The 21275-nt window shown below is 42.7% G+C and overlaps 1 protein-coding gene and 1 pseudogene across 1 annotated transcript in view; one reads left to right on the top strand and one right to left on the bottom strand.

Annotated features, from left to right (window-relative positions):
• The window catches only part of LOC126237768 (uncharacterized), a 597386-nt gene extending 580851 nt beyond the window's left edge, over positions 1 to 16535 (bottom strand). The window contains exon 1 of the mRNA XM_049947751.1: positions 16058 to 16535. Coding sequence (XP_049803708.1) covers positions 16058 to 16102 — 45 coding nt within the window. The 5' untranslated portion in view covers positions 16103 to 16535. The remainder of the gene's footprint in view (positions 1 to 16057) is intronic.
• LOC126237608 (L-lactate dehydrogenase-like) overlaps positions 16422 to 21275 on the top strand; it is a 150699-nt pseudogene continuing 145845 nt past the window's right edge.

The raw sequence follows: 21275 nt of genomic DNA, 5'->3' as shown, positions 1-21275 counted from the left end.
ACGAAGATTTGCTGCGATAGATCAGATAAAAGAGAATCCGCAAACGGCGCTTCGCGCGGTCCAGCAAGAGGCGTACCAAGACTTTTTCCGGAAGTGAAAAGGGCGTTGGGAGACATTGTGGAAGACAGTAATGCAAAGGAGACCATGCACAATAAGGTAAGTGTAGAAAAATTCTGTGGACAAAGTTCCGGAATTTTTTGAACAGACCACTTGTAGTGTCCTTGTTGGAATTTAATTTGGAAACTGCCATTGTTTGTGACACAAAAGACAAATTAAACCAATTATCGGCTTCACGCACTCTCATTCTATCCCACGATGCGTTTCGAGACTTACAAAATCAACAACCTGTTACTCAATGGCATGAGAAATTTTGTCGCAGATATTCAGATTTCTAGCTTACAATTCATTTCTACCAAAACGAACGCTGAGGATCATTCCAAACTCACTTTTGTATTAACAGACACACGCTATTCGGTAACACAAATGTATGTACACTATCTGATCACAAGTTTCCGGACACCTATTATCGGACGTCAATATGGCGTGTGCTCACTATCTGCGTTTATAACTGCTTGAACTCTGTTGGGGACAGTGTCAATGACGTGTCTCAAAGTCGGTAGAGGAATGACAGCCTGTTGTTCCCCAAGAGCCGAAACTAGAGAAGATAATGATATTGGGTGCTAGGGTCTGGAGCGAATTCGACATTAACTCATTCCAAAGGTGTTCCATTCGGTTCAGGTCGAGACTCCAGGCGGGCCCGTCTATTTCAGGAATGTTATCATCTACAAACTGTTGCTTCACAGATGCTGTTTTATGACATGGTGCAATGTCACGCTGATACAATCAGTTATCGTCTCTGAACTGTTGTTCAGTGTACAGTACACAATGCAGTAAATGTATTCATATCCTTCCGCATTTAGAGTTTTCTGAAGGGCAATAAGGGGATCATAGCCTTATACGAAAAAAATCTCCTACTGTAACACTACGTCCTCCGTACTCCACTGTTGCCACTACATATGGTGGCAAGGTGACATTCTCCTGGCAATCGCCACACACAAATCCCTCCACAGATTGCAGTGTATAGCGTGATTAATCACTCCAAATCATCCGTTTCCAGTCATCCACTGTCCACTGGCGTCGCTCTTTACACCACCTCAAGGGTACCGCATCAGTGACTACAGAAATTCGTCGGTAATGAAACGCCGCTCGACCATTGCAACCTATTCCTTCTAACTCCCTCAGCACAGCGATTGTGCTAGCTGGGCTGCTGATAACCTTTTGGAACTTACGAATGGTTCCTTCCGCTGACTTCACGCGACTTCTTACAGCCATCCACCGCAACGATCGACGGTCCCTATCAGTCAGTACATGAGGTGTTCCTGGTCTTTGACTACTAGCTGTGGTTGTTCCTTCGCGTCTCCACAATCGCATCGCGAACTGTCAACTTGGGCAGCTTTATAAGGTTCAAATGACTAAGCACTATGGGACTTAACATCTGAGGTGATCAGTCCCCTAGACTTAGAACTACTTAAACCTAACTAACGTAAGGACATCACACACATGCATCCCCGAGGCAGGATGGTAGGTTCGCTGTTGTTTTCTATCTACATAAATGATCTTTTGGATAGGGTGGATAGCAACGTGCGGCTGTTTGCTGATGATGCTGTGGTGCACGGGAAGGTGTCGTCGTTGAGTGACTGTAGGAGGATACAAGATGACTTGGACAGGATTTGTGATTGGTGTAAATAATGGCAGGTAACTCTAAATATAGATAAATGTAAATTAATGCAGATGAATAGGAAAAAGAATCCTGTAATGTTTGAATACTCCATTAGTTGTGTAGTGCTTGACACAGTCACGTCTATTAAATATTTGGGTGTAACACTGCAGAGCGATATGAAGTGGGACAAGCATGTAATGGCAGTTGTGGGGAAGGCGGATAGTCCTCTTCGGTTCATTGGTAGAATTTTGGGAAGATGTGGTTCGGTTCATCTGTAAAGGAGACCGCTTATAAAACACTAATACGACCTATTCTTGAGTGCTGCTCGAGCGTTTTGGATCCCTATTAGGTCGGATTGACGGAGGACATAGAAGCAATTCAGAGGCGGGCTGCTAGATTTGTTACTGGTAGGTTTTATCATCACGCGAGTGTTACGGAAATGCTTCAGGAACTCGGGTGGGAGTCTCTGGAGGAAAGGAGGCGTTCTTTCCGTGAATCGCTACTGAGGAAATTTAGAGAACCAGCATTTGAGGCTGACTGCAGTACAATTTTACAGCCGCCAACTTATATTTCGCGGAAACACCACAAAGATAAGAGAGATTAGGGCTCGTACAGAGGCATATAGGCAGTCATTTTTCCCTCGTTCTGTTTGGGTGGAACAGGGAGAGAGGATGCTAGTTGTGGTACGACGTACCCTCCGCCACGCACCGTATGGTGGATTGCGGAGTATGTATGTAGATGTGGAACCTGCGACCGTAGCAGCCGTGTGGTTGGCCTGAAGCCTGAAGCTCCTAGAACTGCTCGGCCACAGCAGCCGGCCAGCTTAATAAGGAATGAAATGTCCCGAACTGATCTGTTATTGAGGTGGCATCCAATGACTAGTCCACTTTCGAAGGCGCTGATCTGTTTTGACCGTCTCATTGTGTTGTTGCTGCTTCTCTACTGATAACACAGTACTCCCTGTTTCGTTTTATACTGGCGGGTCCTCGTCTCGTGACGTCTACTGGTCAGTTCCGCATTACATAGCGGTATCTGGATACTTTTGCCCAATAGTGTATACAACGGACCTCAGTGTTCTTTTAGCTGGAACTTCTTTGAAGGGAAGTGTAAGCAGACACCTTTCCATAATCAGAAAAAAAGTCATTTAATCCACTGACCCATCACGAGATGAGAATCCACTCCCTGAAAATGCGTCCCAGAAGAAAGTATGCGTAACTGGCGCAGATTGGTGTTTTAATTTGACTTCTGACCGAATAGAAAGGCGCACGCAGATACCGCTCGAGTGACACTCATCTCCTCCTGGTGGGCTTGGCAACGCACCCAAACACCGCCGCATTCAAAAGTGGGCCACGAGAAACAAAAGGCGCTGCCAAGGCAGGCTGCAGTTGAGAAGCCAAGTCCTGGCCGCGCTCCCAGCTGCAGAGCCGTGTGAAGGCAGCCGGCGCGCGAGATCCGCAGACAATTCCGAGAGAAATAGGGGTCGAGGCGAGGCTGGGATCGGATGAATGCGCCCGCAGCGACACACAATGGTGTCCGCCAGGACCCACTTGAGCTGGTTAAGCCGGCGGCTGCGGTCAGGGGCCAGCGGCGCGCGCCAGACAGCCAAAACGGGGGTCTGATGGCTGCCAATGCCGGCGAATCACATCTGCATTCGCTGGTTCACGTGCTGTCTTAATAGAGCGCCGCCGAGCGGGTCAGAATCTTGAAAACCTTGTCAAAAGTACAAAATATGCTCGAATATGGCCAAAAAGGGGTACACTGGGCTTTCTGGCTCTTCTGATAACGATTTTTATATCATAATTGACAAATGAGAAATAGAGGACCAAATATGGCGAAAAGACTCTGGAAAAATTAATGAAGTGCACAAAAAATGTTTTCAATAACATTTACAATTTTAATTCAGAACTTTATTACAAAACTGCCTCTACTACAGTTTATATTACAGACAATACATATTAGTTACAAAAACTGAACGTTTTACAAGTCGTCTTAGTCTTTTTCCTGAGGGAAAATGAAGAATAATTACAGGATCTGTTGAATGGAATGAACATTACAATGGGTACAGAATATGGATTGAGAGAAAACCGAGGAAAAATGTAATGAGAAGTAGCAGAAATGAGAATATCGACAAACTTAACCTCAGAATTGGGGATGGCGAAGTTAAGGATTTCTGCTATATAGGCAGCAAAACAATCCATGACGGATGGAGCAAGCAGGTAATAAACGGCAACGTAGCACTGGCAAAAAGGGCTTTCCTGGCCGAGAGAAGTCTACTAGTATGAAACATAGGCCTTGATTTGATGAAGAAATTTCTGAAAATGTACGTTTGGACCACAGTATTGTTTGGTAGTGAAACGTGGGTTGTGGGAAAACCGGAAGAGAAGAAAATCGAATCATTTGAAGTGTGGTGATACAAAGAATGTTGAAAATTGTGAGGAGTGATATGGTACAGAATGAGGTGGTTCTCTGCAGAGTCGGAAAGAAATATATGGGAAACACTGACAAGAAGAAGAGACAGGATGGTAAGACATGTGTTAAGGCATCAGGGAATAACTTGCATAGAGCTCGAGGGGGTGTAGAGGGTAAAAACTACAAAGGAGGACGGGGATTCGAATACACCCAACAAATAACTGATGAAATGTTTGGCACGAGAGGAATTCGTGGCGGGCCGCATCAAACCAGTCAAAAGACAGATGACTCAGAAATCATTATCTTGTGATTCTTGTTCTTCATGTTCATTTCCTCCGCCACCTTCTTCCTCACCGACACTTGTATCGTCTTCATCATCCTTAGCATCTGATTCCTCGTGTTCCTCTGCAGCAGGTAATAAAGAGGGCAACGGATGCCGAGACAAAGTTTTCACTCTTCTCAGAGATTGTTTCCGCAAAGAAGAAATATTAGGATCGGTTGTTTCCAGAAGTTTCCGGAACACATCCTCCATATTTTTCACGCGAGAAGACTTATGGACTATTCTTAGGCTACATTGTCTATTACCTTGTTTGTTGATACCTGTGCATCTTCCGACAGCTGCCTGATTGGTAAAATTGTAGTTATATTTTTATTTTGTAATAGTTTATTAGCAGTGTTGTAGAAACAGAGATTGTATGATTATGTCTACATATGTTCTTTATTCGTATTTTACTAAAATTTTCAATTCTATTTTCCTAGTGTAAATTACGGCATTTTCCAACTTCCTTTGGCAGAAGCAGCTGGCCGATTCTAATCAGGATTCAATAGTACCAGCACTACCCTACCCAACCTATAAAACGAGATTTCTGAACTCCCAACTTTTTTCCCTTTATTTATGGCCACTTGTTCAGGATTCTGGCCCACTGAGCGCCTGTGTCAATGCAGGCTGGAGGCTCTCGTCGATCCCGTACTCTACAGTGTGTGGCAGTGAGTCCTACGTAACAACGTTTGTTACTCCCTGCTAGTCCACATGCATATGCAAGATGTAGATGGTTTGGACAGAAACATGGAAAACCCCCAAGAAGCGCATGCTTGAACGTAAATATAGATGCCTGCCAAGCTTGCAGGTGATGGTGGCATATTTGACCGCGATCGGTACCTGTGAAATGCCCTCAGTACCTTGCAAGTAGTGACGCAATGATTTATATAAGCAAGGATATCGCACATGGTGAGGCCACAGCTACTGACCAAACCAGTCCCTACCACAAAGAGGAGAGCGAAATGAAATTAATTGTTTGATTTCGTTCACAGAATCGGACTCCTGAAAAAATTCCGAGCAATTGGACAGTCAGCTTAGACCAGTCAGTTTATTAACAATTTTCCACACTTCATTGCGCTTTTTATACTACTCACATTAACATCCCTACGCCAGCAGACCACCGATATCTTGTCTATATGGAGAGCCAGCTGTTGGTTAATATTTAAGTTGATGCCGTGCGGTGGCGGAGGATAGCACTTCCGTGCCTCGTTCTGACAATTCGTGCCCAAACAGGTGTCCTACCCTGGGCATCAAAGGGCGGTGCCGCCCCGTGTGGTCTAGGCTACGGGAACTACGCCTCCAAAATGGTTCGAATGGCTCTGAGCACTATGGGACTTAACTTCTGAGATCATCAGTCACTACTTGCAAGCTTGATACCAGTGCCTACCAATTTTACTTGTACAATACAGCACTGAGGATGGTCATTAAGTGACCGAAAATCGATTTTGTTGACAATAAAACAACAAAATACGGACAATGTTGATTTTCCTTCCAATTCTATAGAAAAAAAATCGATATGTTGCGTCGTTTCCATATTAATTAGCACTGAATTTAGCCAACCAGACCGCTTCGCGCGCAAATTCACGCGGTCCGCAGATACAATTAACGTCAGTTGATCTCATAGCGCCAATGATAGCGCACGAGACTGCTTAGCCTTTCGCTCTGGTTATATGGTTACTATGGCCCATGTCCAATTTTTGCATCGCTCTCTTGTTTGGTTTTAAGAAACCAAATGAAGAACACGTTCGGCTATCCTGTCTCCGGTGGGCCACACAGATTTGCGGCTTAAAGGCATGACTGGCAAACTTCAACGCTCATTAACCCAGAAACGGTCCAACATATCGAAATTTCTTCTTAACAGTTATTTCTCAGCACCACCTACCTTATACAGCCATACAATCTTTTCAGACTTGTTTGTTATTACTCTTCATGTGTGTGTGAGAGAGAGAGAATCAACTCAGTACTGTAGGAGAATACGGTCAATGGGCGTGGCCTCAGCGAAACGAATTACACTATCGTTTGCACCTTGTGGTATTAGAAAACAAAAAAAATCTCGTTTAGGATGGCAAACGGCGTTTCAACCTGAACACAATTTAACAAGAGTCTAGTCTTTTAAACACTGCCACTAACCACAAACGTGTTGCCAAGTAATCATGATACACTCCCTCATTGCATATTTGCTACGGATTACCATCATCATTGTCTACAAAGATTTAACTGTCGAGTAAGCGATTAACGTTGAGTAAAACCTGATTACTTTTTACTGAAGGCTAGGTCTCCTTTTAAATGGTTCAGTATCGTGATGGCTTGTGTATTTTTTTTAGTCCCACCAAATTACATTGTTCCCGATCACTGGTATCAGTATGTGAGTGGAGACTATCGAACTGAACGATCAAGGCTGGGTTCGCCAAAAGATACACAGAAGGTGTCTCTAGCAGTGACGCGTGACTGCTTTTCCTGATCGGATAACAGGTGTCGGGAGATTGGGTGAGTTGGTATAAGAGTATGTATTTCGAGCAGAGTAGGAAATGATAAAAGCTTCTGCATACCAGCACATCTGTCACGTGCAGTAACAGCTAAGATAGTTACGGCAAATAACAAGAAATTAGGAACATGTTTGCTGACGTAAGAAGAATATCGGAGGATATGGAAAAAAGTGCAGCTGTAAGGAGTTTTTAGTTTATAGCCGTAATCAAGCTGCATAGAAACCAATGTTACAGGGATGAAATCTGAAGTCTACAACTATACCAGACCAAGAAGTGCATTTGTAACAGGAACCGTCACAGCATGGGCTCACTGAAACATGCAATTTTTGCTCAGTATAACGTAAAATGGTTCAAATGGCTCTGAGCACTATGGGACTTAACTTCTGAGGTGATCAGTCCCCTAGAACTTAGAATTACTTAAACCTAACTAACCTAAGGACATCACACACATCCATGCCCGAGGCAGGATTCGAACCTGCGACCGTAGCGGTCGCGCGGTTCCAGACTGTAGCGCCTAGAACCGCTCGGCCACCCCGGCCGGCTATAAAGTAAAGTATTAGATTTAAAATCGTTGGTATATCCATTTCAACACAGAGTACGTTGCAAAGCAACAATAAGCCGCTTGTGCACATCAACCATTCGTAGTTCCGTAAATAAAGAATACGAAGAAGTCTGTGTCCAAACGGACACTTGGTTAAGCTGGGCTATACAACTGGAGCATAACTTACATCGCCAACATCACATACTGAATTGTACGGCACCTAAACTCTCAATTGAAAAATTACGATAAGTTGAGACAATTTCAAAAGGAAATACCCCGTGAGAAATAAGAACACATAGTTAAATGAAAGAGAAATAATTTATCTAATACGTAGTGAAGGTGAGATCAATGTTTAACTAATCAGCATGCTTCGAATTTTTTTTCTGTCTCTCTCTGCACGATTGGAGACTGCCGGCTCTTGGAACAAGAGCACGGAAAATGAAATAAATAAAAAGGAAACGACAGGTCCTCATTATGTTGTACTTAAAAGTACTCTTAAAGTCATAAGAACTTTAACATATTAATATCTTCATAAATGGCTCTTCTGTCTCATGTTTCTTTTAATTTCTCTAACCTTTCCTCCTTTCTTAGTGATGTCTTCTACGTCATGTTTGTCATAAAATTGCTTTCACTTGCTGCTCCTGGTAAAATACTTAATGCAATACCTTTTTTAAAGGAATTCTTTACTTTATCAAATCTACAATAAACCAACTTCCGAAGCTAATTTGTGGGTCCTATTAGCATACATGACAATTGCAGCGATATTACACTTCCAACATAAATCATGATACAAGTAATAATAATTTATAATTTGGTTTATTTCTAAGAATTACATCTCCTGCCTGCAGCATTACAGGTTGTGCCAGTGGATATACAAGCCTAGCACAATTTATCGGCCGGTGCCCACCCAGTTAATCTCAGTGGGCGTGCCCCAGGCACTGGGCTGGCCCACAATCCTTCATCACTCACTGCAGTCTTCTTAAAAGATAACTTCCAAACGAAATATGCTTCCCACCTTAAATCTTATTCTATACTAGTACTAAATTAAGGGTTGTTGTTAGGTTCATGATAATCGTCGCACCTTCCCCCTCAACGGACAGGCGCGACCTAGCTGTCTGTGTTCTACTATTGGTCATTTTCCCATGAGAATTCTCTCAAAATCATTTGTGAAATTTCGTCAGACAAGGTGATTAATACGTCAAAAGTTTCTGCTTGCCAGATGGGACTGTGGCTGGAACATGATGCTGTTTGTGCGCAGAGAATTACGATGATTGGTTTGTGGGGCGGTCATCAGCGCCTGTACAAAGTCCCAGTGTTTGTACACAGTCCAATTCTGTACACAGTCCAATTCTGTACACAGTCCAATTCTGTACACAGTCCAATTCTGTACACAGTCCAATTCTGTACACAGTCCAATTCTGTACACAGTCCAATTCTGTACACAGTCCAATTCTGTACACAGTCCAATTCTGTACACAGTCCAATTCTGTACACAGTCCAATTCTGTACACAGTCCAATTTTGTACACAGTCCAATTTTGTACACAGTCCAATCTAGCTACGGCACGAATGACTATGATGAGAACACGAGGACAACACAGGCACCCAGTCCCCGTGCAGAGAAAGTCCCCAACACGGCCGGGAATCGAACCCGAGACCAAGTGATCCAGAGGCAGCAACGCTAACCAGTAGACCACGAGCTGCGAACGCGCAGGGAATTCGCAACGCCAGAAACATGTAGCGAAAAGCGAGAAGGCGTGCATGATTCAGTGATTGGCAGTATCGCGCCACTCTGCGTAAATAATCACGAAGAGACCTTAAATTTCGACTGATGATAAATCCATGGAAAGTCGCAATCGATAAATATCTAGTAATGCGGGCCTGGAGCGATTTAAAATATAATGCCCACATATAACTAACTGTAGGAAAGACAGATGGCAGCCAGAGACTCAATGAAAGAATTGTAAGGCAATTCAGTCACGAACAACAGGCTACCCTCTTTCAACCGTTTCTCGAGTATCGTCTGACAAATTGAGAAACTTGCCACATGACGCTTTGAGGAGTTAAACAAGATACAACGCGCAGCCTGACGTGTTCGTTTAGTAGGCGCGAGAAGGTCACGGTGTTGATCATCCTATCGCAGTGCCAGACACTGTAACAGAAGCGTTGGGCACTGTCGTGGGGCGGTTTACTGTTAAAATTCCGATAGTGTGGGTACCAAGAAGCCAGTTTTCCTTTCGCTACATGTATTTTGTAAACGCGATCGCAATATTGCGGAAATACGATGTAAGCCAAATGGCAGTCATTCTTGCTGATCTAAATACCCTTCGCTTGCACAACAATGTCTAGACGTACTGTTCAGGGAGGTTGAGGTTCAAACTGGCGTCCGGCTGTCCAGTTTTCCGTAGCCCCGCTGAATCACGTCGGGCGCACGGTGGGGTTGACTCTTCAACAAGGTCGCAGTCAGTTTTCTCCACTAAACCATGGCAATCTAAGGTAAAGTACTCGCTGTCTAATGAGCTCCGCGGAGTGTCGAACTAACCTGTATTTTTCTAAAACTATTTCCTATCCTCTTTCCTGCGAATGTCTAGTGTGTCAAGTTAATCGTGCAGTCAGAAAAACTTCCTAGCATCTTATCGCACCTAAAATAGTCCGGAAATACCTATTGACGTTATCTATGGACGTCCTCATGTGTGACCAAACTACACCAGCTGTAATAATTACCCATTACATTACCCCTACTTTACAACAACGATAAGTCGTGTGACGTGAAACAAAAATGGCACACACATTGTTGGCAGTGCTAAAGCTATATATCATGTGATTTTCCCCCACTTTTTTAAAAAAAACTGACTATTTCAATCACACTCGATCATCTTCAGGCCTAAAAACAAAGTAAATTTTCAGTTTTACTTCGTTTTTAGGTTTGAGGATAATCGAGCTTGGTCGAAATTAGTCATACTGTAATAAGAATATGCAACTGGGGCGGAAAAATAACGATGTATAATTTTTGAAAAAAATAAACTGCTTTTATTATATGTACGGCACGTGACAATACACAATGCGCCAAGTGCCGTAGCTCGCCAAGTCAGATGCCGCATCCGAGAGCACCCTGCAGTTTCACTGGGAAACCGCGAAGCTCATTACCAACGGCAGTTTCGGAACACAGGAAAAGTGTCGGAGAAAAGCGGCTACGCTTAGCTGGCAGCGCGAGGAAGGGCGGCCAACCTGCTCAAGCGAACAGACTTGTTTTGTTGCAGCTTAGACAACGGACGCATTTTTCTAGGCAAAGCCGACAGCATGGCACTGCACAAAGTACGCCATATTTACAATTAGATCTGCTAGATCTTTTCCAGTTGTCGCATTTCCATAGAAGGACGATCAGGCATTGTATTTATGAGTGCCCTACAAGCAAACAAAGCAATTACCTTCGAAACTAGGAACAACAAACTACTTATTTATTCTGAAATAAAGTAGCTGATCACTTCAAAATAATCCCGCTGTCAAACGAAGTCATTGTCTCGAACCGACTATGTCGTAGTTCATTTTACAGATTCTCCGACACCGGTTGAAATCCAATATTCACGTATGCAGTAACTGGCCTTTAAGAAGTGCTGGTTTCAACGCTCAAAGAAATACAAGGCGAGCACAAAGTTTTGCCCTGATTACAAATTTTCTTTCTAAGGAACTGTGCGAAATATACCTATGCGGTCTGTTGCAAACTGTAGCTTAACTCAATAACATTACTACCACGCTCGCCGGGCATAACCCTTGAAGCATTTTTGTGGGGTTATGTTAAGGAAAAAGTGTTTAGTTCACCAGCTGCTGATGTACAAACTATTATGCCACGAATACGAGATAATGCAGAGGCGTTGACGCAAAAGATATGGAGATAAAGTGCATTTGACCTAGAATCTAGATGTTCTACAGGCAACAGACAGGGCACAAAATAATCTATGTTGTATCTACCATAGTTCCTTCGAAACAAATTTTCGTAACCATGTAAAGATCTTACTGCTCACCCTGTATTTCACCCATCTTTAGTGACTCATGTTCGTTTTCCGTTGCTGGCAGCTTGCTCGTTAAGTTTCATGCATTCAGCAGCCTTACTTGCTTCGAAAAAGTAATTCACAGCTTATTTCCGAACAGGGCACGTACGATTTTACAAACAGTAGTACAGTTGAAATGTGCGGTGGTGCTAACGTGGAGTAAGTGTGTTATTGTTGTTGAGGTATTCCGTTTGAAGATTGGTTCGATGCAGCTTTTCACGTTAGTCCATCCTATGCAGATCTCTTCACTCTACATTAACTGATGCAGAGTAGATTCACTTGAACCTGACTGTAATCCCACTGCGACTTTAACGACCCCTCCACCTCATCACCACCATTACTTTCCTCATTTACCAACCGACTATTCCTTCATCGTGTCCTATCAACCGATCTCTTCTTTTAACCAAGTTGTGCCGTAACATTTTCTCAGATTTTTGTACATTCTCTTTAGTTATCCGATCAACACGTCTAATCTTCAACACTTTTCTGCAGCACAATGTTTCATTATTGATATTTAAAAATGCACCAGTACTCAGCTCTAAAGGAAGTGCAAAGTATAAACGTTATTGTCTAAAATCGTCGTATGTGCTCATATAAATGAAAGCCAACAGAATTAGACAAAAAACAACAATCACCGAGAAAATCTTAAACTCACAAGAGCTATACCAATATCTGAATTGGGGTGGAAGGGGCGCTACTCATTAGTTTCGTGGTGAATGACTCTGGGTGCACTTGCTATTAATATTATTTACATACTACACTTTTCTTCAGGCTCATACTGAACTGATACACCTGTCTGTGTGGCTTGGCAGGGAGAGAAAGTTCGGTCTCTGAGGCTATTTTTTTCTTTTTCTTTATATTTTATTTTAAAAAGGCGGGTAGGAGCAGCTACCCCCTCCGGATATGCCCATGGTTCCACATGTTATGAAATGTTACTTGGGATATGTAGCCTGGAATTTACTAGCGTCACAAAGCATTCAACTGCACATAAATCTAATTTGATCGAATAGTTGAGTGAAAACAATAGAAACTTTAAAAATTCCACAGTTATTTAAAACTGGGGGAAAGATTTCTCATCGATCAGGATAATTTGTTGCATCTATTTCGTTTAAATTTTCACAACCAAAAATAACACCGAAATCTTGGACCAGGAATTACAGAAAAACTGCTGGCGAAAAGCTAACCACAAAATAATGGGTCTGATACTCATCGAAAGGTAGCGGTATTGCAACACTGATACTCAACTGGAAGCCAGAGGATTTATCAGTGGCTAAGTACTGTGTATCTCGCGGTTTACTGTCCGAAACAATGGCGGGAAACTGGAAGTCCAACAGTAAATTATGTCGCGAGTCAAAACTATTTATGGTCCAGCTGCATCCTGCAGCTTAGTCACATCATGACAGATTAACCAATATTCAAGCTATTATTTGTCATTAAATAATATTTGGGAATGAAAAAGCGTAGGGGAAAATAAGAGGAGAGTAATGTCTTTTTTTAACAACAGGAAGTCGACAGTTTCGTCAGGAGAATGAACGAAACAAGACGGTAGACAAACTGCTGACATGTAAAGTGGCAGGAATGATAGCAACTTCAGCAGCAAAACACACACTGCAGAAGGTCGTTTACTGGGAGGCGTTATGACTGCACCTATCGACACACACACACAAACACAAACACCAGTCCTTAATGAAGTAAACTTGCGGCGCTAAGACAGTTGCCGAGAGTCTAGTGCAGTTTTTAATTACTTTAATGCGGGGAAATAATTTTGTGGCACAGAGGAATACTGAAGGCTCCGACTAACGTAGAATGAATTCTTGCAACACCAGAGCGAAACTATTTTCGAAAATTCGTTAAGGAGAACCTGCCCTCGCGATAATCAAACAAACGTTGAGTTACGGGAATTAGTATTGCATTTAAGAGTTCAAGCCACGATCAGGCAAAGTTATAAATGGTCTTCCTTTGTTTTCTAAGTAGGTAACATGTACAATATTCACCCACGAACTGAAAAAGCTGATTTGCGGTTACGTTGTGGCAGACACTCCCAAGTAGGTTCCGCAACAGATCCCAATTTCGTGCCTCTTCTCATAACTTATATCAAGCAGAGAACTTTGCAAGATAAGAGAAAGCGAGTTTGACAGCTGGGTGTGGCAATAACTGTTATATACCAGCAGTTACAGAACGCAGACGTCTATCAGAATTTATTAGACTAAATGAATTAGCAAGTACCGGTACCACGAAATGATCAGATTCTCTTCAAAAATCGTATTTAATCTGGAAGTCAGTGACTTGTAACATTAAGACGGATTCATATCGCACGAACCTGGTTAGCGAACTCCTTTACGGTCAAATTCGATCGAGGAAGAACCTTGCCATGGAAACATGGCATTCGAAATGAGGTGATTTTCGAAATACACAATAAATCGCGACGAGTATTACAGACCTGGAGTTTTATTTGCAAAGTAACCTCGGCTGATAGTTACCAAGCGGATTATCTGCAAACTCACGTGGTTGAATGGACACACAGTAAATACAGGCTTCGCAACTACGAATTTAATTCCAAAGGAAGGACTACTAAATCTTCCTATATATTTTCAACGAACACGTATCATTTTGCAATGCTAAGTCATTGTTATTAGTTTTTATTTGATACCTTGCATGTTTGTGGACAATGCACAACTTATTTATCTTTTATTAAGATTCAACTTAATGTTACCATGACTAATTGTAATGCATGAACGTGTTTACTACAGTAAACAAAAATTAAAAAGGAATAAATGAAAAAAAGAATAAAAGTTCGGTTTCTTGTTTCATTCTGAACATAAGGTCCTATACTCCAGTTGACGATGGTTGATTATATGGAATATATATTTGTGTTCGGTTGTTTCACAGTGGTCCTAAATAAGTAAAAATCAAAAACAAAAGGTAGATGCTTAACAACTGGGCGTTTGACTCGTTAAAATATTTTTTGTAGGTGTGATAAGCCTGTATGTTGCAATGAAGAAAACCACGGATGACTACTTCCATTTTGACGAGACTGCTGCACGCTCGTAACATCGGCAAGTAGCTCTACAAGGAGTCAAATGTACAACAATGGCATTCACAAAATATGCGGTAGCGTTTGGCAGTGGGCCTGAAATCACACCTGGAAGCAATAATTTTCATGAAACAGAAATACCACATAAATTCAGAGTTGGAAAAACTGAGAACAAGTTTTGACTGCAGAAAGTTGAATAAAACATGAGTACTATTTGATGAAATTTCGGTAAAAACACTAGGCATTCTGTGAGGAATCTAGCTACAGCTTATAGCCCTTTCATATGCTGGTCTACCAGTGCATGCATCGCGCAGAGGATTAGAAAAATTACCGTATAAAGGCATACAAGAACTCGTACGTACTACAACAGTTATGCAGTGTAACATAGTACATTAATAGACTATTTCACTTTTTATACACAATTACTAGTTATAAAAGTGGTAATTAAGCATTAATCGCTGAGGTTTTGTTTCTAGTTAAATTGTATTTCTTTACTTGCGACAATTTATCTCGCGGTATTGTGCATTCCACAAGGAATCATTTGCTGCCATTTGAGGCCGCTAAACTGCTACAAGCACGTCAGGCAGAAAAGAAGTGACAGGAAGGAAAGCGAGAAGGGTCTTGCATATGTGGCGGGCGGTGCCCTGGAGATGCGCCAAACAGCTGACTGCGCAAGGTCGCACCGCCTTGCAGCTGCGATTCGCACCAGGCGACAAACAACTCAATAGCGGCGCACGCATACGCCACACAGCAGACAATATCATCTTCAGCTGGCTGTTTACCACATATCATGGCTTTAGTACTTTCGGTATCCAACCAAACATCTGCTGGCCGGTTGAAATTGTCACGGAGAACAAGGCACCCATTATGAAGTCCTTAATCAACAGGGCACTCCTGCCCGTTAACAATTAAAATGACACAAAACTGAGAAAACTAACACACAAAAGCCTACTTCTGCTCATCGATACAGTGTACGTACGAGTTCTGTATTACTCCCATCCCATCGGCAAACCCTCCAATGATTCTTATCTCAGTTTCAAACAGAAAAAGCTGTTCGACATGAAGATAGCTCCTGTCCTCAGGCATTTGTAGATGAAAAACATTTCTTCTACAATATTACACTTCAGTCAGTAAATTAGTATATAATACCTCGATAAAATTTTGAAAACAGCGCCTCTAAAATAGGGTGGGATGTAATGCTTAATGCCACTTTTGATAGAAATAAAATTTATCTTCTCCAGTCAAAGAAATCCACGAAAATGCACGGAACGTAACATACCACAAGAGAAACATTAAAAATCCAATGTGCACCTAGCATTTGACTTAACAATGGTACAAGTAGAAACCTGCAACAACAGTGCGAAAATATGGCAATTATTTCGTTCTATGTCACTTAAAGTACCAAAATAATACATGTTCACTTGCAAAGCCATCTGTTTCTTCTGGATGATTTGTTCTTATTGAAATACAGAAAGGATGGTATTTTGAGTTCGTACTTACCAAGTAGAGGAACGGCGCACAGGGTACGTAGTACCCACGGCTCATCCTTGAGAATTCTTCGTCTTGCTGGTCTTAACACTCCACATAATCCAAATCTTCTTGCTACGGTTCAGCTAACACAGTATCAGTCGGAATTTTCCACGCCAGGGCACTGCAGACCCGCTCATTTCGTCTCCTCTCAGTCGCAACAGAATATTCACGCCGTTTCCACGAGTCACAAAGCTCTGCCCTTTCTCATTGATAAGCTAACACATAACTGTAAAAGGCAAGCAAAGGTGATAATCTGTCAAATGCTCGCTGCGAAGAAATATCAGTGTTTCTGCTCTTTAAATGAGACGTCCTGTAAGCGGTACGATCCTGAACGATGTATAGAAGCACACTTTGGCCAGTCAGACAATATTTATCCCGCCACGATGAGACAAGTGCCTACACTCACTGTTTACGCACAAAGCGACATGTCGCCATACTGCTCGCCGTCGTGTCTGACTCAGCTCTGAGCGTGCGCCGACTGTTCTGCGACCACCGCGCCACCACTTCCTGTCGCGGCCAGCTGGGGTACTACTCTAGACCAGCTGCAGAACATCCGTCGGCGGCGCGCTTTTTAAGTTCCAGCGGAAGACAGCACCCAGGCAGAGCACATGTGAATCGTGAAAGTAAGTTTGTAGTAGCCCGTAAAGACATGCGCTTAATTAAACAAAAGGAGAAAAAGAGAGAAACTGTGTTTGTTTTCTTATAACTGCACTGGGACTCTGTGCTATTAAGTTACTAACTGTTAGTTCAAGATTATCATCACTAACGAACCCAGCGTTTTTATTTTGTCGTACAGGGGTACACGTTGCAAGCAGTCAATGTTTTTGGTAGTTTTACTGCTCACAATAAGAAGTTCTGGAGAATAATATCAATGTTCAGATGACTTTTTTGGACTTCTTTTTTACTTTGTAACATACAAGTTTGATAAAAACTCTGCAGTCTGGGGACTCTACTGGTCTTTCAGTAGCTGGTATTCTATAGTTGTGGCGTATTCTTTTGAACAGAGAAACATGAAACTATATCCAAGCATGTGTGAATGTAGACTTTCTCGGTGTCTTCGTCAGAAGATGAAGAGTATGTCGCTCGTCGCAACATCGCAGTTTTATAATACCGCCACCCAACTAGAAACTCGAGAGCTTTTCGTTAACTGTATCCAAGTAGATGTAAGAGTTATTTTCGAAGCTATCAATGTTACTCTGGGGTATGTTCTCATAAGTTCCTTGGTAATTATTGGTTATTGTTCATCTCTATGGCAATAGAATGTGCTGACAGTCACTCTCTTTGGCGCTTTCTTTCATTTTTAATGCAACGTGGGTAGAATGTAGCTGCTAATAGTAAACAAAAAATGTGTTTGTGCACACAAATATCGTTAACAGTTCTTTGAGGTTGTGATGCCAGCGTTAACTTTTTAGGTTAGAAATGGTTCGTTCATTTGCAAGAACGTTAACGAGTGTATGAAACCAATTGTTTAAAATAATCATAAACACGTATAAGTATAAAGTAATTTCAAGACACTGGTGATGATTTTTGTGAAAAAAAAGCGAAATGCATCTCGAGTATACAGGGTGTTACAAAAAGGTACGGGGACTGATGACCATAGATGTTAAGTCCCATAGTGCTCAGAGCCATTTGAACCATTTGAACAAAAAGGTACGGCCAAACTTTCAGGAAACATTCCTCACACACAAATAAAGAAAATGTTATGTGGACATGTGTCCGGAAACGCTTAATTTCCATGTTAGAGCTCATTTTAGTTTGTTCTTCCACCTACGGTCATAGGAGCACGTTATCATGATTTCATACGGGATACTATACCTGTGCTGCTAGAACATGTGCCTTTACAAGTACGACACAACATGTGGTTCATGCACGATGGAGCTCCTGCACATTTCGGTCGAAGTGATCGTACGCTTCTCAACAACAGATTCGGTGACCGATGGATTGGTAGAGGTGGACCAATTCCATGGCCTCCACGCTCTCCTGACCTCAACCCTCTTGACTTTCATTTATGGGGGCATTTGAAAGCTCTTGCCTACGCAACCCCGGTACCAAATGTAGAGACTCTTCGTGCTCGTATTGTGGACGGCTGTGATACAATACGCCATTCTCCAGGGCTGCATCAGCGCATCAGGGATTCCGTGCGACGGAGGGTAGACGCATGTATCCTCGCTAACTGAGAACAATTTGAACATTTCCTGTAACAAAATGTTCGAAGTCACGCTGGTACGTTCTGTTGCTGTGTGTTTCCATTCCATGATTAATGTGATTTGAAGAGAAGTAATAAAATGAGCTCTAACATGGAAAGTAAGCGTTTCCGGACACATGTCCACATAACATATTTTCTTTCTTTGTGTGTGAGGAATGTCTCCTGAAAGTTTGGCCGTACCTTTTTGTAACACCCCGTATACTCAAGACCTCAAGACAGTTCCTTTGGCAGAAATGACGGGACCAAAAACTCGACGATTTATTAAGGAAGCAAATGAGGACCAATCAGGTCACTAAACAACCAAAAAACTGTAATATTGTCGACTGATCAGGCAGCAATTACTAAACCCCATAGGAATTATTCCAAATGCTTTGAATTTACCCCACATGTATGTAATTTTGCTGTAAGGTTTTTGACTAATAAATCCACATTATTGCAGGAAATCGGGTACTTTGTGTTAGCAACGTAGTAAAGACAGAGGGAGGACTCCCCGGACAAGTTTATCCGCTAATAGAGAGAAAATACGTAAACAAAGAATGATGGCGTGGGCGAACAAGTTTAGCAACAAAAATGACCTTGTTCAGCCACTTCTAAACAACACCGTAGAAACGGAAATGTTAAGCGGAAGGAGCAAGGAAAGTCAGTATTGATTCTACGAACTTCACTTTCACTCGCTTCCGCTGACTTACCATTCAGCTTTAAAACGCTCAAATATTAAGTAAGATTAACGTACAATAAAGCATAAGGGCAAATATTTCATTGTTGCGTATTGAATTTGAAAGAATCGTGTTTCTCGTACGTATAAGTATGTGTAGCATATTCGCGTACTGAAAACCATGAAAGCTATTCGTGTTTGCATCCGAAAACAAAATACCAGTTGTAGTTTGTAAGAATATACAGTGCTGGCCATTAAAATTGGTACACCAAGAAGAAATGCAGATGATAAACGGGTATTCATTGGACGAATATATTATACTAGAAATGACATGTGATTACATTTTCACGCAATTTGGGTGCATAGATCCTGAGAAATCAGTATCCACAACAACCACCTCTGGCCGTAATAACGGCATTGATACGCCTGGGCATTGAGTCAAACAGCGCTTGGATGGCGTGTACAGGTACAGCTGCTCATGCAGCTTCAACACGATACCACAGTCCATCAAGAGTAGTGACTGGCGTATTGTGACGAGCCAGTTGCTCGGCCACCATTGAGCAGACGTTTTCAGTTGGTGAGAGATCTGGAGAATGAGCTGGCCAGGGCAGCAGTCGAACATTTTCTGTATCCAGAAAGGCCCGTACAGGACCTGCAACATGCGGTCGTGCATTATCCTGCTGAAATGTAGGGTTTCGCAAGGATCGAATGAAGGGTAGAGCCACGGGTCGTAACACATCTGAAATGTAACGTCCAGTGTTCAAAGTGCTGTCAATGCGAAAAATAGGTGTCCGAGACGGCACCCCATACCATCACGCCGGGTGATACGCCAGTATGGCGATGACGAATACACGCTGCCAATGTGCGTTCACCTCGATGTCACCAAACACGGATGCGACCATCATGATGCTGTAAAAAGAAGCTGGATTCATCCGAAAAAATAACGTTTTGCCATTCGTGCATCCAGATTCGTCGTTGAGTACACCATCCTGCCTGTGATGCAGCGTAAAGGGTAACCGCAGCCATAGGCTCCTAGCTGATAGTCCATGCTGCTGCAAACGTCGTCGAATTGTTTGTGCAGATGGTTGTTGTCTTGCAAACGTCCCCATCTGTTGACTCATGGATTGAGACGTGACTGCACGATCCTTTACAGCCATGCGGATAAGATGCCTGTTGTCTCGACTGCTAGTGACACGAGGCCGTTGGGATCCAGCACGGCGTTCCGTATTACCCTCCTGAACCCACCGATTCATATTCTGCTAACAGTCATTGGATCTCGACCAAGGCGAGCAGCAATGTCGCGATACGATAAACCGCAATCGCGATAGGCTACAATCCGACCTTTATCATTGTCGGAAACGTGATGGTACGTATTTCTTCGCGTTACACGAGTCATCGCAACAACGTTTCACCGGGCAAAGCCTGTCAACTGCAGTTTGTGTATGAGAAATCGGTTCGAAACTTTCCTCATGTCAGCACGTTGTAGGTGTCGCCACCGGCGCCAACCTTGTGTGAATGCTCTGAAAAGCTAATAATTTGCATATCATAGCATCTTCTTCCTGTCGGTTAAATTTCGCGTCTGTAGCACGTCATCTTCGTGGTGTAGCAATTTTAATGGCCAGTAGTGTAATTTGAATCAGTTAGATGCTGTACGTATGAGATGACTAACTGTAGTTTTTTTCCCAAGTAAAGATCCATGGAAGCGGGTTCTTTTCATATAGTCATTTAATGTCGTGTTTTTACCACCAGTGTTCTGCCTATACGAGTTATTACTGGTACTGACTTCTGTGGTACACTTTTAAGCCATGTGTAAGCACAAATCTCATTCCAGTCAGAGCAAGCCTGAATAAACCTTTTATGGGTATGTAGCCACAGTATGGTGTACGATACTAGTGGTCTACATCTACATGATTACTCTGCAGTTCAGCCGGCCGGGGTGGCCAAGCGGTTAAAGGAGCTACAGTCTGGAACCGCGCGACCACTACGGTCGCAGGTTCGAATCCTGCCTCGGGCATGGATGTGTGTGATGTCCTTAGGTTAGTTAGGTTTAAGTAGTTCTAAGTTCTAGGGGACTGATGACCTTAGAAGTTAAGTCCCATAGTGCTCAGAGCCATTTGAACCATTTGAACTCTGCAGTTCACAAATAAGTGCCTGGCTGAGGGCTCACCGAACCACCTTCAAGCCATTTCTGAGCCGTTCCACTCTCGAACCACGCGCGGGAAAAACGAACGCTTAAATCTTTCTGCGCGAGCTTCGATTTCTCTTATTTTATTATGATGATCACTCCTGCCTACATAGGTGGGCGCTGACAGAATGTTTTCACACTC

This window comes from Schistocerca nitens, chromosome 1 (assembly GCF_023898315.1).
Source record: "Schistocerca nitens isolate TAMUIC-IGC-003100 chromosome 1, iqSchNite1.1, whole genome shotgun sequence".
NCBI classification, from domain to species: Eukaryota; Metazoa; Arthropoda; class Insecta; order Orthoptera; family Acrididae; genus Schistocerca; species Schistocerca nitens.
The sequence above is the reverse complement of the archived record's forward strand: the minus strand, read 5'-3'. Positions and strand labels throughout refer to the sequence as shown.